Raw genomic sequence first — 17,680 nt, forward strand, 5'->3', positions numbered from 1 at the left:
GATTCAATTGAACTGCTGTAATTACAGTAGCTGCTGTAATTTAATTAAAAGCTAACTATGGATAGTTAACTAACGATGTATCAACATTTTTAAAACGTTGAATTGTAACGTTAGCGCGCAACCTATACGCAACGTTTCGATAACGTTTTTTGCCCAACCGGCAAAAAACGTTATCGAAACGTTGCCGGCTGTCAATTGACAATTTTCGACTCATTTATGTAGCCAATACAAAAATAATTTGCCGTTATGGGAAGGCAAGGAAAACTTAATAGAATAAATGCAGATGGTATAAAAAATATTTTAAAGTTATATTTTATAACCTATTTTTATTGCGACTAATTTAAAACTTTTAGATTTTATATTAAATTGTATATAATATACATAAATCTCAGGGTAAATTCGATTTATTCAGGTTATTTTTCTCTATATTTTAATTTTAATAAAATGCTCAACTTTTACAATGTACAAGACTTTTGGTCAGAGGAGGTATTTTAGTGGGCAAACATCCTGTGGTAAAAAAGTTTTTCAAACATTTTCAAAACATGACAACTATTTGTATGTATACACGTGTATAACAAATAGTTGTCATGTTTTAAAAAATGTTTGAAAAACTTTTTTACCACAGGATTATCTAAATAGATATCATTTTTTTAATTTACATATATATAATATATATGTGTGTGTGTATATATATATATATATATATATATATATATATATATATATATATATATATATATATATATATGTAAAATAAAAAAATGATATCTATTTAAATAATCTATTATAATAGCTTCACAATCTTGGGCTTTAGTTGTTTATTTTGAAAATAAGATTGAAACAGAGGCAGTTGTTCCATCTTGTTGGGTAAAAGTTGGTTATTTTGGCCAACTGGTGTTCATGCAATGAAAGCTGCCTATAATAAGTTTCCAATTGATGATTCGTGGAACAAGCTCAGAGTTAAAAGAATTAAAGTAACTGGAGGTCATTAAATTTTACTGTGTTCATTGCTATTTTAAATCTTTAATATGAATAAAAAAAACTATTATTAATGTTTTATATTAATAGTGAAGTACAATATCAAATAAACTTTTTTCTTTCTAATTTGGGGTAAGTAATATTTTGAATCTGTTTATTTTCTTATTATTGCCTAGATTTAAATTGTAATCTGTTTACACTTATTCTACATTTTAGTTTTTACATTTATTGTTTATATTTATTTTACTAAATAATTACTAATAGATAAAGAAGTATATGAAGGATTTAGTTTCACAACTAAAGAGGAATCTGAAGAAGAATGTGAGTAATTATGTTTGTAAATAATTGTGTTTCTTTTTGGATTTGTCTTTTCTTTGTTTTTTATATGGTAAAGAATAAAAAAAAAAAGAATTGTATGTATTTATAAACAAATGTATATACATGCTTAATAAATTACATTTTTTTTTTAGAATTTCAGAAAAAGGTTTTTAAACAACTTTTATAAATTAAATATATGGTAAAGGGTCTTCAAAATGTTTCTTCAGTTGTATCTGAAGATCTGCAAATAAATGCATTGAGTTCAATAGAACAACTTATTGAGCTAGATATTACGTTAAATGACAGTGTCATTTTTTCTAAATGGGTAAGTTGCCCTGTCGCTATTGCTAGTTTGAATTTTTTGAATTTTTCTTTGTTGTCATGGTAAATTCATTTATATTATTAACTGAAAAGTTGATTAAACAATGTAATTTTATTTTATTTATTATAATTTGTCATTCTATACATAATTACTTTTTGTTTTTTAACTTTCAATGTTTTTTAAGTTGTTTAAAAATGTAAGGGATTTTATAAAAGATTGCCTTTAATTATATAATTATTTAAACATTGATTAAAGATTTTTTTAAAAGCAGGTATTTTGGTGGAAAACGAAAATTGGTGGAGTTAACTCAAAAGATTCTGTAAAACGTGTTGAGCGGTAGTTCAATTTTCTACACTTTTCCGAGATGAAATGGCAATGGTTTTTAATGGATAGTTTAAAAAGTGTTTGTGAATTATATTTATTATATTAAATATAATTATACGCTTTTTTAAGCATATCATTATATGCTTTTTTTCCTGTAGCATGAACATTGTATTGTACAATATTGTAATTATTGATTCAAATAATTACTTTTTATGCTGTTAACGATTGAGTTGCGCTGTTTGTTAAACATGAAGGGGCAAACCAATTCCATGAAAAACCAAACAAAAGTTTGCTTTTTCAAAGACAAAGTTGTATTGTGTTTTGGTTGGTAATGTTTTGTTTAAACTTTTTAAGTATGCAGATATTTACTAATAGCATTTAAGCAAGAAGTTTGAATTTTATATTTTATTTTTTGGTTTAGATTCTGTATCTCAATGATATCCTGGCCTATCGATACGATATCCTGTAAATTGTATTTTTGTATATTGTATAAATATATATACAGACACTCACACACATAAATCTTTAAAAGAATATTTATATTTTTTATATATATCTATGAATTGTGTATTTTAGGCTTTTTTTATATTTATCATTCTATATTACTGCTGTATTAAAAGTCGATTTTGGAAATATTGCAAGTGTAGAGTTCAACATACAATTTTGTTTTACTTGCCAATTCAATATATATATATATATATATATATATATATATATATGCACGATTTTTTTTATATAAGCAACTCGTTTATAAGCAACTGAACTCGATGTGAAATGTGCATGTAGCTCATATGTGTAAAAGCAAAATTTGGATCATATCTATGTAATTATACCAAAAGTTGAATGTTGCATTTTTCTGACATTGTACGTCAATAAAATCTTTGTACAGTAGACACAGATTCTCAAACTTTGGGGTCTCAATATAATCCTGAAAAAAAATTACCATATACATTTTGGTTGATTGGATTCATACTTATGTTTAACAAGATCCATTTAATTTCCTTTTACAAAAAATAATATAAAATATTTACAGTAAATATTGTATTTTGTATCACTATATATTTATGGAAGTAAATTACTACCATAAATATATAGTGATAAAAAGTTTAAAAAGTTAAAAAAGTTTAGTATACTATAATTTAAGAAAAAATTGTGCAAGATGTTTTTTGTTGTTTTTACCTTATTAAAGTGTTTTTCAAATGAAAAATAAATTTTCATTAAAATACCTTATAATTATGATAAAAATATTCATCATTTTCTCTAACAATACATTCTCTCATAGCAGACACAAACTCAATGATATCACAATTTTCATCATTCTCCAATGAATCCAAAAATGATTGAAAGCACAGGCGTTGAAGTGCTTCATATAATATTTTATGACAATGCATAGATCGATTGTACTGTTTTCCTGATAGGACCCCGTTAATGTTACTAGATTCCACAATTCCAAATTCAATAAATATATCCTATTGATTTTAATAACTGTTTATACCAAATTACAAAACTATTTCATTTATTTTGTTGTTACTGTATTGTAAATAAGTTTACAACACAGTAACAACAAATCCAATATATAATAAGATAATTACTTTTACAATAAAAGTTATGTTAATGTTTACAAGTTTTGAAAACATTACCTGCATTCCTGCATCAACAAAAATCTTTAAGATTCCACTACAATATGACATTAACATATGGAAATCACCAAGACGTACTACAATACAACTTAAGTATTCTTCATTCTTCCATCTAACTAATTGTACTTTTAGGTAGACAGCTTCATCAAAAACTAACACAATATGTTTTAGCTCAAGCGTGTTTGCAACTGTAAGTGCTTGCGTCAAAATTTCATTGATAGTTGATATTTTAGTTACAGGTGCATCAACTGGTAAGTAAGATATAGTAGTTAGCATATTTTTGTCTGAAATTATAGTGTTTAAACCTGTCCATGAAGGTAGAGTTTCTGAGCTTATAGTTGGCAACTTGATAAAACAGTAGGCAAGATCATATTTAATAGAGAGCCATCATTCTTTGAGATTTGTGGAAGGTTTCAAATAAAATAGATTATTTTGTGTTAAATAACTTTTATTTAACACAAAATAATCTATTTGATTTGAGACCTTCCTATCATTTGGAACACTAAAAGAAGGTTTTTTCCCTAAATGATATGGTTGAACCACTTGTTTTGGTAATGGGACAGTTTTTAATCTTCTGCTAACTTGAATCGTGTTGCCAAAATTGCAATTGTATTTTTCTTAAATACAAATTCCATGAGTAACATGAGTTGTTCCAGATCCAGAGAGAGTTTCTTCAAGAAAATCAGCATTATCATATACTAGAGTTGTGAACTTTTTCTTTGCTACATTACATGGAACAATAGTATTATTCATCAAATTCAGTGTTGCTAATGCAGATTCATGCCGAATGACAGTCGAACTTGATACACAATGACCAAAACCATTTAAAATGTCAATAAGTTTGTTGGATCCAGTGAGTTGTCTGACTGTCATACCAAGTGCAAGATGTTTGTATGTATTGGTTTGCCCTTTTGACAAAACATAAATAAGATCTTGTGCAATTGAAATAAATTTAAGCATAAGGGGTGTTGATTGAATGACGTTGATTATAAAGATAGGGTTCATCAGAAAAACCAAGAACAAGACATAAAAAGTTGTATAGTACTATGGGGACACTTTCAACACAATTTTCAACAGTAAACAAATGTGAAACTGGAGGCCAAATCCCAGTGAAATCAGCTATTCCTTTAATAACGTTTCTTAACTCTAATGCCAGCGTGTAAAAATGGACTAAATCTAAACTATTTTGATTAGGAATTTCTTTTGTGCTGTCATCATGACTACAACTATCACTTTCATCTGTATTTTCAGTTGAACTGTTATTAAAAAAAGATTCTGCAGCAAATCCTACATTACAGTCAGATACATAAACAATTTCACTTTTAGATCTATTGCTTGGTTTATGAAATACTAAATTAGGGTATTTAGAAACAAGTCTGTTCTTTAATCTAGTTGGTTGGTATATTTTTATGTCACTTCTTTCTAATTGATTAATATAAGAAATAAACCTTTTTAGAAGAATCTTGAGAGTCATAATTTCATTACTGCTTATAATTCTTTTCAGTACAATTTCATCACAAAGTTTTTGAAAAGCAACATCATAACTTTTAGAAGCATCTAAATTAGGATTTAGACACCGTGAATTATTGCGCACCTCTTGGGTGTAAGATGTGTAGCACATGTTATGGTAACTTACTCCTACTGCAACACAGTCTTTATCTTTTTTCTGCAAGAGTATACGCTCATCGTTTCTTTGCTCTGCAGATTTACAAAGTAATCCTGCATCTTTTGTTTCTACTATACTTAAATATTGCACAGATCGCTTTAGTTGCATCTAATAAAAAATTTTAACAAATAAATTAAACAGAATTCAAAAAAATATATTATTATTAGTATATCTAATAAATTAAACAATATGAGTAGCTATGCTATATATGGACATAGGTAAAATTATATTGTAAAATATATATATATATATATATATATATATATATATATAATTTTACCTTGTCCATAAAGTACTTCTCCACCTTTTCACAAATTATACAAATTTCGGGTAAAATGCGAGAGTTTTTTCTATCATTAATACTGCTGGAACTGTTGCATTTTCTTGTTGACTTTCTACCTCTAGTGCTAAGTGTTGCTGGTGAAGTAGACCTTCTTTTATTATTAGCTTTAGATTCAATTTTTTTCTATTCTTTCAATAGGGACTTTATCGGTGAACTTTTGATAACATTTTAAATGATAATATGGAGAGCAAGTGCTTCCAGTAAGTCTAGCTGTAGCATAAAAATCCCCAAATGAAACATTTTTCCCAACAAAATTGAGAGAATTCTCCACTACAGTTTTCCCTTCTTCCGCAAGAGAAAGCCATTTTGTTCTTTTTATACAAAAAGTTTTAAACGTCTTTTTAGAAAACTTATTTAACACGCCACTGATTCCAGTTAAATAAACGATACAGATCGGTTTCTGGCACTCAGCTGACATTTTGTTCATAGTGTTCAAAAATATTATTGATTTTGCTGTGGTTTTGTTGTATCGGTGTGTAGTTTGTGGAACATTATTATAAAAGTTTTTTTCAATGATATATTATATATACTAGATGTCTAACTTGCGGGATTCTATTGGACGAAAAGTGAAGCCGCTTTTTTTGTTTACAAATTGAATCCGCCATTTGTAATAAGGGCAAAAACTATATCCGCCATTTGTAATAAGGGCAAAAACTATATCCGACGTGCGAAATAAAAGTTAAAAATGCACATTTTTGCCCGAATTAGAAATAGCTCCCACGGCTTCACATTTCGGATCGAAGTTAGACATCTAGTATATATAATATATCATTGGTTTTTTTAGAGTTTATTGTATTCTGTAAAATACACAAACAGTAGATCAACAAGAGAAAATATGGCGCAGAAATATCGAAACACTCTATAAGGTTAAAATTTAAAAATTTAAAAAAGCTATATCTTAAAAACTTCGCGATTACAAGCTGAGAAATTTTAACCATCAATTTATTATACCTTAAAACGCGGAATAATTTATAAAACAGTTAGAGCTCATTACTGCACTACGAAACTAAACGATACAGTTAGATGGCCTGTGGTCTAAACGTAAAGATGCCGGCTGGGAAGGTTTCCGCAACATCTTTTGCGACCGGTTTTTATTGTTGATTCATCGCTGACATGTTTGCTGGGCAGTTATTTCTTTTTTCTCTGTTCTTTCTATCCGCTTGTAAAATTTTTATACATTTTCGGAATTCTCTAGGGCGTAATTCCTTACGCAACTGTTGCGACATAAGTTCAATGAAATATAACAATAAGCTATTACAACAATATTGTTGTTGATCAGTTAACATCGACAATGTTGTTGATGTTAACTGATCATTTGGAATATTTACTAAGTTTGCAGTAAATTTCGTTTGTGTCAGAATTTGCATTTAATATTTTTTGAGTGGCAAAAGTATGAATTTCTTTGAAAATTTGTTCTTTTATTTTTGCAACATATTGGACCATAAAATGAAAATTTCTTCAACCATTAAAGCACTGCCAATTCTTTTTGATCTCAAACCATAATGGAGAGTACATTGTGACAATTTAATCAACCGAGAGGATTCAATTAGGACTATTTGTTAGACTTTTTTATTACATAAAACAGCACAAAATTTTATTAGTCCTTATTAAAAGAGCCTGGGAGTATGGCATGATGCATATTCTCAGACTCTCTAATGTTTTCTCTATATTAAGATTTCATAGACTTTAATTTTTGAAAGCGATGTAAACACAAGTGATATTATTTAAAAAGAAACATAAGAAAAAACATAAAAAAAATCTTTATAAAACTTTCATTTCAAAGTTAATTAACAATAAACGAAGGCTTATGCAGAGAAAAATAATTGCATTTTAGCAAGATCAAGCTTTAATCAATCAAGCTCAAGAAGATGCACGATTTAAAATTGATATTATAGAAACCATAAGACATTTCAACAAGGCATTTTTTGTATTTGGGAACTGGTGTCAGAATCAGTTTTACAGGTTGCCCAGGGCCTTACTTGATTGTTGTAAATAATGATACAAGGAAAAATAATTAATAAACCACAGGAAGTTAAAAAGTAAAAAAAAAAAAATTAATATGATTAAACTCTTTTTACTACTATCTCATAGATTCTTAATCTACAGAAGAAATAACCAATTAGATGAGATTTATGAAAACTTTCTTTGCTCAAAAGAAAACTTTTACTTAGGAGTAAAGGTTTGTTAAAACTCATCCAACGCTAACATTAATTTGTTAAATCCAACATCAAGAATTTTCCTAAGCTCAAGTCAAATAATATCAAACAACAGGTTTAAAATATCAAACAACAGGTTTAAAATATCAAACAACAAGTTAAGTTTGAAATGAGTATTCTCTTTAGTTCATGGATCTTCGAGTTCGGACAAAGATTAAGTTTGTTCCATTTCCCTGATCTAAATTGCAGCAAGGTTTACAAACAATTTTGACGCTTCTATACGTTGGTGTAGATAGTATGATTAACTTAAAGAAACAATTGCTTGAAGTAACAAAACATAATGATAAAATATCTACTAAAACAGCATTCGCTGTGTCGATTAGTTGTTTATGCAGCTGAATATCCAGACTCCAGAAATAAATCTTTGTAGAAAGGCTAAGTGTCGCTTTTATTTCTACAGTTACAGTTTTCCATATGCTTTGTTGAAAACTCTTCATTTTTTGTGAAGGTTTTTCTTGAATGATTTCTTAGCCATTTTTTAATGCACCAATCGAATACATATGTTGAGTTTTAAAGAAACCAATATCAAGAAGCTGTAATTTCTCCTATTGCTCTATCCCACATCAAAAACATCAAAACTTTGTGTGTGCGCGATGATGTCATTCAAGGATCAAACAACGCAGTCCCAAATGTGTTTGGATGGTTATCAAAGTTGCAATTTTTACCATGAAACCAAAAACTTATAATATTTTTGCTCGGTCATAGATGGTTTTTTATAAGAAAAAAAATAATTTTCTCTGTGTATTTTACAAAGATATTGGCAGCAACCACTGTATCTGTATTTTATCGTACTTCAGAGGGCACATGTTACCTTTTTACACCAGCGATTGTAGGAAATGTTGTGCTGAGTTCTTTTATTATACTGAAAAAAACTGGAACACGTGCGCACAGGAGCGGAGTGCGTTAGATGCGTTATGCAAGACGATATTATGTGTAAAAACAAAATCAACTCATTACCTTTTGCTCCGTGTTCAGTTACGAATATAACTAGTGACATTCTATTGAAGAAAACGGCTAACTAGATGCATCACTAGATACATGAATAGAAAACATTTGAGTAGAGCATCACATTAAACTTCGGGTAATCCCACGTCATCCTGTATCCACAGGTGCGTTCAAAATCATAATTAAAGTCAAATGCTATCCAATCGGTACAGAGAATCTCATCACAGTAATCTTTTAGATTATTCTCAGTACATTCTATCTCCATCTCTTGCCTAATATTATTTAATTGCAAACGAGGCTGTTAAAATTATGATTAAAAAAAGAAATAACGAGATTATTCTCGGAATGCTTAAAAACGAAAGTACAAGAGAAGCTGCTGCAGTTGTGAATTATTCCAGAAGCCTTCCAAAAATCTTTATTGTTAAAGCCGTACATTTTCAGTTGGAGGAAGTAATATTTAACAATTGTTGTTTGTGATGTCTTTCGTAGGCGGTGAAATATCGTTTGTAATTTACAATATTATGGATATTTGCTGTTGCGTCAAGAACTTTATATTAAAAATTTTTTTAAATTCTTAAATTCATTTATCTTAAACTTATTTTTTACTTCAAAGTCATCAAAAACTGCATAGTCATCAAAAATAGTTTGATTGGAACATTTCATCATTTTTCACTTAGTTCAAATGTAAAGCAATATAACTCCTACCCTTTAATACAAAATCCTAGTTGGGGGGAGGGGGGGGAACGCCATCGTTTTTAGTTAAATCAGATTAGATTCAAAGAAATATTTATTTGGCTAATTACAATGAAAAATTGAATTCAAAAAAATTAGATCCAATTAGATGATACACCAGAAATGGGAACTCAAAACAGCAGAAGACATTATATCCCAGCCCAGCTAGCACACATACGTTGGGCCAACGTCGGGCCGACGTCGAAAAATTGGTTGGCCGATGGTCGGTAACCGACGTTGGCTTAACGTCGATTTGGTAGTCGGCGCGACGTCGAAACCAACCGTTGGGCCAACGTTGGCCCAACGTCGGATTTCGACGTTGGGCCAACGTCGGAAGCGTTGGCCAATTTTATTAACTTCGCGCTGACGTTGGACCAACGTCGGGCCAACGTCGAAATACGACCATTTTTAAATGCGTACAGTGTGATAACGGGTTTAGCGTTAAAAAAGTTTTCGTCCATTTTTAAAAGCTGTGTGGCGCAACTTTTTATTAGAGTATTTTATTGCTTTGAATTTCATGGTTTTATAATAATTTCGTAGTAATTGAGTATTGAGTAATTTCGAATTTAATATCAAATCATTAAAAAAATAAATACAAACATGCTAATTTTTATATTTATTAAGATGCAGTTTTTAATTTTTCTTTAAAACAAGAGTTTGTTTAATTAAATTATAATGTTTATAATGTCATTATGTATAATTATAATGTTTATAATGTTTATAATGTCATTATATATAAATTATAATGCTTATAATGTTTTTAGTTTTTAATGACATTATAAACTAAAGTTAAATAAACTCTTGTTTTACTCTTGTATGTACTACATACATTAATAATTTATGTACTGTACATAGACATAAATTAATCGTATATACGAATAATTTGCATGATATCATGCATTAATTTTAAAAGTCATGTAGTTTGTATCAATAACATTATGTCATAATGTTATTGATACAAACTGTGGGATTTTTAAAACTGATGTATGATACAATCAACTACAATGTAGTTAATTGTATCATCCCTCAGTTTTATCTAGTTAATTTATCTAGTTGAATAATATCTAATTAATAATGTATGTACCACATACAGTACTAATGCATGTAGTACACACATTATAAATAACAGTGTATGTAGTACATAAACATAATGTATGTAGTACATAAAAAGCATAACACTGTCTATACTATATAGACAACTACTGCATGTCAAACACTGTATGATACAGTCTGTATCATAAAATATGATACAGTCAGTATCATATAGCATGTTACATACAATTAAAGAGTTATTAATTACTAAAGACTTAAGTAGTTAATAACTATACAGTCTATACAGTCTAAATAGTTATTAACCACTTAAGTCTTTAGTAGTTCATTATTTGGTAATACTTAATAAGTGTTACCAATTTAGTGTTGCATTTTGTTATATGCATTTGTGGTATTCTAAAAAATAAATGCAATGCCAACAAATGTACTGATTAGTATTTTTTAAATCACATTTTTTTGCCATGTTTATGCAGGTAGATTGAAAAAATTATTTTATTATGTTTTATATGCATTTTATTTGTATAAACTAAATATTTTTTGCATGTGTTTGTCATTAGCTACTTTTTTACTTCAAATATAGATTTTTACTTTGATATAGATTATTTATTGAATATAAAAATATGTAAATTATGTTACTGTTATCTACAAACACAAATATATATAACCTATTACCTATATATTTAACAGTAGTTATGTCTAAAGCTCATCAAATGAAAGATGCAAGTTCAAATGTTTATATAAAGTTGTATAATGAGGAGCATTCAAACGTTAAAGTTGCTCTCAAGCGAAATCAATATGCAAGATTTGTAAGAATGCTAAGCTGTTAGAATGAACATTATTATGTTTGAATATGTGTATAATTTGTACAAATATTTTAATATAATTATAATTATTGTTACAACAAATTTTGATTTTTCTCTGTGTTACAAAGTTAAAGATGCTTCTTTGATCAGCATTAATGTTAAGTATTTATTTATTAGTAAATCCATGTGTTTAACAAAGATAACATATTTTTAGTAGATGGTTTTGTTTTACAAAGATGTTAGTAAATGCATGTGTTTTACGAAGATAAGATATTGGTAGAAAATATACGTGTACTTCATTCCTGTATTATAATTCTTATCTGCATTATAATTGTATGTTGTTAAAATGTCCTAAAGTTATAATATATTATATAACTTCTTGTTTCTGTATAGTTTTTGTATTTTATGTTTTTATTATTTATAGTTTCATTATTATTTTTAGACATTTATAATTATTTACTGAATGAAGCTTTTGTTTAAATTGTTCTTTTTTTCAGTTATGTTTAAAGGGGCGTTTATTTTTTAATTCATTTGGCAGCTGTTAAAGAGGGAGAAGGTAACAATTATTTGGTAGTGTATTAACTATATATATTTGTGGCATTTTAATGGTAATTGGAATTCTTTTAGTAATTTTATAGTAGAGTTTTGAAGCTTGTTGTCTCTAATTATTGCAGTGAAATACTGATTCTGTTATTCGAAAATTTTCTGTATAGACCATGACTTGAAAAAATGAATGCAATATCAACAAATGAACCTTATGTTTTTTCACCATTTTTGTCCAGGTAATACATAAAAAAAATTATTATATTTTTATTTATGTGCATTTTACACTCACACAAATATATATAACATAATACTTATAATTTTAACAGTAGTTATGGCAATGCCTAAAGCTCATCAAATGAGAGATACAAAATCAAAGATTATCAAATTAAAGATTATCAAAGACTATCAAATTGTATAACGAGGAGCATTCGAATGTTGTAGTTGCTCTCAAGCGAAGTAAAGATGCAAGATTCGTTAGGATGCCAAGCAGTTAGAAAGAACATTATTATGTTTAGATATGTGTATAATTTATACGATTATTTTAACTTAATTATAATGATTATTATAACAAATTTTGATTTTCTCTGTGTAATTATTAAATTAAAGTTGGTTCATTAATCAGCATCAATGTTTACTTTTGTTTCTTAGCGCCAAATTTTATTTTAACTTATTTGGACATTTTAACAAACATTAGAAGAAATAGTTGCGCTTTATTTAAATTAATAGTTGCACTTTATTTAAAGAAATAGCTGCGTTTTCTCTAAAGAAATAGTTCCACCTTAGTTAAAGAAATAGTTTACTAATTAAAGAATTAGTTTTAACTTGTTTGCAAAAACTATTGATTCAAAAGGTGTGCACATCTTTTGAATCAAAAGCAATGATTTTGCAAACAAATTAAAACTATTAATAGTAATATTTAACGTAATATTTTAGTAATTATTATTATTAAAATATTACGTTGGGCCAACGTCAGAATGCGACGCTCGCCCAACGTCGAAATCCGACGTTGGGCCAACGTTGGCCCAACGGTTGGTTTCGACGTCGCGCCGACTACCAAATCGACGTTAAGCCAACGTCGGTTACCGACCATCGGCCAACCAATTTTTCGACGTCGGCCCGACGTTGGCCCAACGTATGTGTGCTAGCTGGGATTAAGAAACTAGATGATTATCACTTTAAGAAACCGAATGAACAGATTGCTTAAAATAACACGCCCCTGTGCTAATCTCTGAAAACCAAAAACAACTGAATTTTTTGATTCAGCGTATTATTACAGCGTTATGCTCGCAAATACTTTGGAAAATTATACTTGCAGGAAGACTTTAAAACCTATCATAATTGAGATGTAAAAAAATACTGCTTGTTTCAAAAAAGTTGTTTTACAAGGTTCCTTGTAAAAAACTATTAATCTTTGTAGCAAACTATTATATAAAGTCTTTTTGAATAAGAATGACCTTTTAAGTATGTACCACTAAATTTGGTAATGAAATGAAATATCCATTCAGTACTTCAGCCGTCTATATTACAAGTACATTATTTGCACCACTGCAATTCGTTGTTTGAGACTGCGGTAATGAAAATTAACCAAAGACAATTTGGGGCCTTAGAGACAGGACAAAAGTCAGTACCATAAGTATCATAAGGTCAATCCTCAAACGAACAAAATTTATTTGTTCAGCTTACAGACGTCTTAAATAAGACGACTTTATGGCGTTTAAAATAAGGCGACTTACAGTGTTTCATTTTAGACCAGTTTAAGCTGTCTTTAAGACGTCTTAGATAAGGCAACTTTAAAACGTTTTATATAAAACGACTTACAGTGTTTCATATTAGACCAGTTTAAGATATATTTAAGACTAATTTCATAAAGTCTTAAGTTCGTCTTGAAATTAGTCTTACAGACAGCTTAAACTGGTCTAAAATGAAATACTGTACGTCTTATGGGTTAGCTGTCTGCGAAAACTATACGTTTTTACGAAGTTTGTTTTTATCACGTGTTACCGTGGCATTTTTGCCTTTAGATTGATATACGTTTGAAGGAAATAAACAATATGTACCATGTTATAAAATTATGTTGGAAAAATTCAAATTTACAACCACTTTACTCATAAAAACTACATCTGTGTTAATAATTAGTGGAAAATTCAAATGATTCTGAATAATAATTCTTAAAACTTAGGATTGAGTGGCTAAATCTCTAAAGTTATAAATATTTAAAAATCTCTCAATCACAACCTTGAAAAATTATTTTAAAGGCAATATCTATATCGCGCGCAGAATAACATCCAGTAATCGCAAAAGCCACGTTCTATCTTCTATTAGGGCTGGTTATTTTGCATTATTTTAAATTATATATCCAGGTTTAAACCATGCATAACAAAACAAAATTTACTGGTATTAGTTAACCAAAGAATTCTTGTCTGTAAAATCTCTTATCAATATAAAATCTTCCTGATTAAGTAATTAACAATTGCGATGCGCTGTTATTGGTGCAAGATAAAAACAACTTTTCCAATAGTTTTATTCTTATACAAGACGCTTCGAAGTCATTACAAGGAAAAAAAAACAACATTTGAATTACAGCACGTTTTCAGCAGTTCGGTCAGAACACAAACATTCTAAGAAATCTAGTAAGTGTCACTTGAAATGACGTAAGTTGATAAATATTATTATATCAGATTAATGTAAAATCTTCCGAGTAAAGATATTTTGTTTGCAATTATATAATTAAAAAACAAATAAGCATCCGAAGGAGAGCTCACGTTTTTGTGTCATCAACTGATTAAACATTTTACTCATTTTAAATGCAGAATCTGAAGTTCGTGTTCACGTCCAGAAACTCGAAGATGGAAATGTTATGTTTTTTTGCACTTTTACATCGCTATAATTTTTAGAGAAAACTGTAAGATATTTTTACAAATCTTATTTGTTTTTTAAAAAAGGGAATGTGAAGAGAAATCGACATTTTTTTGATAAAGTTATAATAAAGTTTTGTTTAGTAATTTGTTACCGGTAAATTTTAAGTATTTTTTAACTTGCATCAACATGAGGTTTAGAGTTCAGCGTTTTAATTTAAATCATTCAAGGTTAAAATTTTGCAAATTCTAAGCCCTAACTTAACACTAAGCATCGTCTTTGCTCTGACAAAATAAATACAAGAACGATTTAAAGAAATGCAACTCTAGTCCCCCCGCCCCGTGTTTCTGTTTTGTCACTCCTTCTGTACTTACTGATGGAGGGCGAAAATATGTATGAAATTTTTCTATCCTTAAAGTTGTTTAGCTTCATTCAAAAGTATTTATTTGCGTTATTTATATCAAAATTCATTCAACAAAATAAATTGGTTTTAACAATAAACGTTTTAAAATATAACAGGCCAAGATACTAAGTTATTTCTTGTAACTCACCGCCGTATTTGTAAATAAACTAGCGGTTTGGATTGTGTTCCGTTTTATTATTATTATTATTTTTTTTTTTATTAATTTTTTTCTCGATCTTTTAAAGATAAATAAACAAAATAAGATAAAATATAAAAATATCAGCAGAATAAAAAACTTTCCTAATATCAACGGCTCATGATTTTCTTTTTGTGTTTATAAAATGAAAAGAATCAATTTATAAAAGGTTTTTATTAAAATGAGGTGTCTTTTTTAATCGTTAAGCTTATCTTATCTGTCGGCAAATTACGAAACCAAGTTAACGTTTACAATAGAAAGAAAAAGAACAATGACGCAATAAACGTCAGTGGTCTATATTTGATCCAGACTTTGAAATTATACCGATGTTTGCTTGTAAAATTCGTTTTTTAGGTTTAGTTTGTCGAGATCTTCTGCTCAATCGCTGTTTTAAAAAATATTTGAAAGATGCGATGATATGCGTAAAATAATTTTTCAGTTAAATTCATACTCAGACTTTTAGTTTTTCAGACTAATTTAAGATTCAGACTAATTTAATTTTTACTAATAGATTTTCCAAAACATTCTTTTTAGTAATGTGGCATATTAAAAAACGATATCTTATCAACCTTGTTATTATTGGCCTACGTCTTGTTTTGCATTTGAAAAATATGTAATAAAGCTATTGTAAGCTTACAACCCAACGTGACTCCGAAATAATACGAAATTTATCACTTTTTTTTGTCTATTAAAAAGAGTGACATTATTTTAAATAATTTTTTTTTATACTGATCATTCTCTAAAATCATTTTTTCTTGAATTTTTCTGGCACTTATTAATGTCATAGCGCATTTTGAAAATCAATTTAACTTAAGCGAGTTTTCTAAAGGAATTGTAGCGCCTAATCTTCGAAACGATCACACTATATGTACGCTGTACACCGATGTTATTCATTCGATCGTTTTTAAACTTTTTGATATTTTTAAGCATTAGCGTATCGTTATCGAAATATCGAAACTAACCGATATTTTTTACGATGATGGGCTTCGATATGAATTGGTATGATCCGATATGTTTCGATATGATTTCGATAAAATATCGTTTGGATTTCGATATGCACGATATTATTGCTTTTAGCAATAAATATTGCATTAATTATCGTGAAAAAGTGTATAACGATACTTTTTGAGTTTCGATATGATTCGATACGTTCCAATAAAATATCGTTTGGTTTTCGAAATTTTTCGATATTTTATAATATTTTGTATTAGATATAACTAAATATTAAGTTAAAAACATTCTTTTTACTTATTTTGCAATATATTTTCTTAATCTATTGATTAAAATATTGATAAAAATTAAAAATCGCCTATTTTTTGACGCCATTTTTTAGATTAAGTTGTTAAAAACGCCACAGGCGGTTAGGAGCACAATTCAATTGTTTATTTTTTTAAATATAAAAAAAAAACACTCCGAAAAAAATTTTTAATTTTTCAAAAAAGGAAAGATTTTTTTTTCTTTAAATAGTTGTACAGTTGTGGTTAATTCAATGAAAATTCAGGTAAGTCCACTTTTTTAATAATAATAAATGTAACTAAATATCGTCTAGCTGAAATGTTGCCGCTAATTGTAGCGAATGGAAACTTTCGGTATCGGTTTCGGCCGAAACCGGATCCGAAATTTCTGCTTCAACAACCTTTTACTTTTTCTGTTTCAGCCGAAAATTCGGTTTAAGCCACAACACAGTGAGCCAGAATTCACTTTTACTGGACAAAACTAGTAAAAGTGAATAGAAAAGGTTTAAGAGCCATTTTTGCACCGTTTACTAATTTGAGGATTGCGTTTTCAATGGTGACAGTTTAAATTCTTGCTTGCTATGGATACCTAAATTGCTTAGCAACGTTTTGTTTACCAAAACCAATATTAACTGCACAATAGTAATAACTTTTAAAATATTTATCGTATTACCCCCATAATTACCAGATTAAGTATTTTTCATACTACGAATATAGTGGCACTCTTGGAATTTTTATTTGGTTGATAGGGCCACCTGAAATATCTAGGGCCACCTGAAATATCTAGCAACAATTCATTTTGCATAGTTGCTAGCTTAAGTGACTCTCTTAAAACAACGAAGTTATAAACTAATATCCCGTTCACACTACCAAAATCGAGTTTTAATAACGGTGTTCAGTTAAATATTTTTTTTTTAACAATTATCCTTGTCACACCAGAATAAATCAGGTTTATTTTTACAAACCAAATAAAACTTGAATTTGCTAACTCAAGCAAATATATATAATTATTCTCAATTTTTCATTACAACTTTTTTCATAGAGATTTATAAAACCTCATAGCTTCCAAACAAGTTTTTAAATAAAACAACCTCGCGATGTTGTCCT

The 17,680-nt window shown here is 28.5% G+C and overlaps 1 protein-coding gene, 2 long non-coding RNA genes and 2 pseudogenes across 16 annotated transcripts in view; 3 read left to right on the forward strand and 2 right to left on the reverse strand.

Moving 5' to 3' along the window:
• Positions 1–2,489, forward strand: part of LOC149888489 (uncharacterized) — a 242,973-nt gene extending 240,484 nt beyond the window's left edge. For 4 of the 8 annotated variants that reach the window (XM_090088137.1, XM_090088141.1, XM_090088139.1 and 1 more), the window contains exon 6: positions 2,364–2,489. In XM_090088137.1, the coding sequence (XP_089944263.1) occupies positions 2,364–2,380 (17 nt within the window). In that variant the 3' untranslated portion in view covers positions 2,381–2,489. Of the gene's footprint in view, positions 1–812; positions 985–1,068; positions 1,111–1,242; positions 1,300–1,448; positions 1,622–1,886 lie in introns of those variants that run through there. The other 4 variants (XR_016452691.1, XR_016452692.1, XM_090088142.1 and 1 more) reach the window with 4 other exon arrangements.
• Positions 2,490–2,690: 201 nt separating this feature from the next.
• Positions 2,691–5,143, reverse strand: LOC149888504 (uncharacterized; annotated as a pseudogene). The gene is made up of 3 exons (XR_016452955.1): positions 3,583–5,143; positions 3,169–3,411; positions 2,691–2,870 (listed from the first exon to the last, which is right to left on the reverse strand). The product of XR_016452955.1 is annotated as an uncharacterized LOC149888504 (transcript).
• An 18-nt stretch (positions 5,144–5,161) lies between these two features.
• On the reverse strand, positions 5,162–6,328 carry LOC149888505 (uncharacterized; annotated as a pseudogene). Its single transcript, XR_016452956.1, has 2 exons — positions 5,529–6,328; positions 5,162–5,356 (listed from the first exon to the last, which is right to left on the reverse strand). The product of XR_016452956.1 is annotated as an uncharacterized LOC149888505 (transcript).
• A 4,891-nt stretch (positions 6,329–11,219) lies between these two features.
• Positions 11,220–12,536, forward strand: LOC149888506 (uncharacterized). 4 transcript variants are annotated; one of them, XR_016452706.1, is made up of 5 exons: positions 11,220–11,340; positions 11,552–11,613; positions 11,835–11,893; positions 12,051–12,119; positions 12,210–12,536. It is a non-coding gene; the product is annotated as an uncharacterized LOC149888506 (long non-coding RNA). The 4 variants fall into 4 exon arrangements; XR_016452703.1 differs by having other exon boundaries at positions 11,555–11,613; XR_016452704.1 differs by having other exon boundaries at positions 11,555–11,613; positions 12,213–12,536.
• Positions 12,537–14,405: 1,869 nt separating this feature from the next.
• Positions 14,406–16,844, forward strand: LOC149888507 (uncharacterized). Of its 2 annotated transcripts, XR_016452696.1 has the most exons (3): positions 14,406–14,534; positions 14,694–14,785; positions 15,873–16,844. It is a non-coding gene; the product is annotated as an uncharacterized LOC149888507 (long non-coding RNA). The 2 variants fall into 2 exon arrangements; XR_016452695.1 differs by lacking the exon at positions 15,873–16,844 and having other exon boundaries at positions 14,694–14,791.
• Positions 16,845–17,680: the final 836 nt, after the last annotated feature.

The sequence above is a fragment of the Hydra viridissima genome, unplaced genomic scaffold, assembly GCF_058129835.1.
Source record: "Hydra viridissima isolate aposymbiotic clone 2 unplaced genomic scaffold, HvirCarnegie_v1 scaffold_5, whole genome shotgun sequence".
NCBI lineage: Eukaryota > Metazoa > Cnidaria > Hydrozoa > Anthoathecata > Hydridae > Hydra > Hydra viridissima.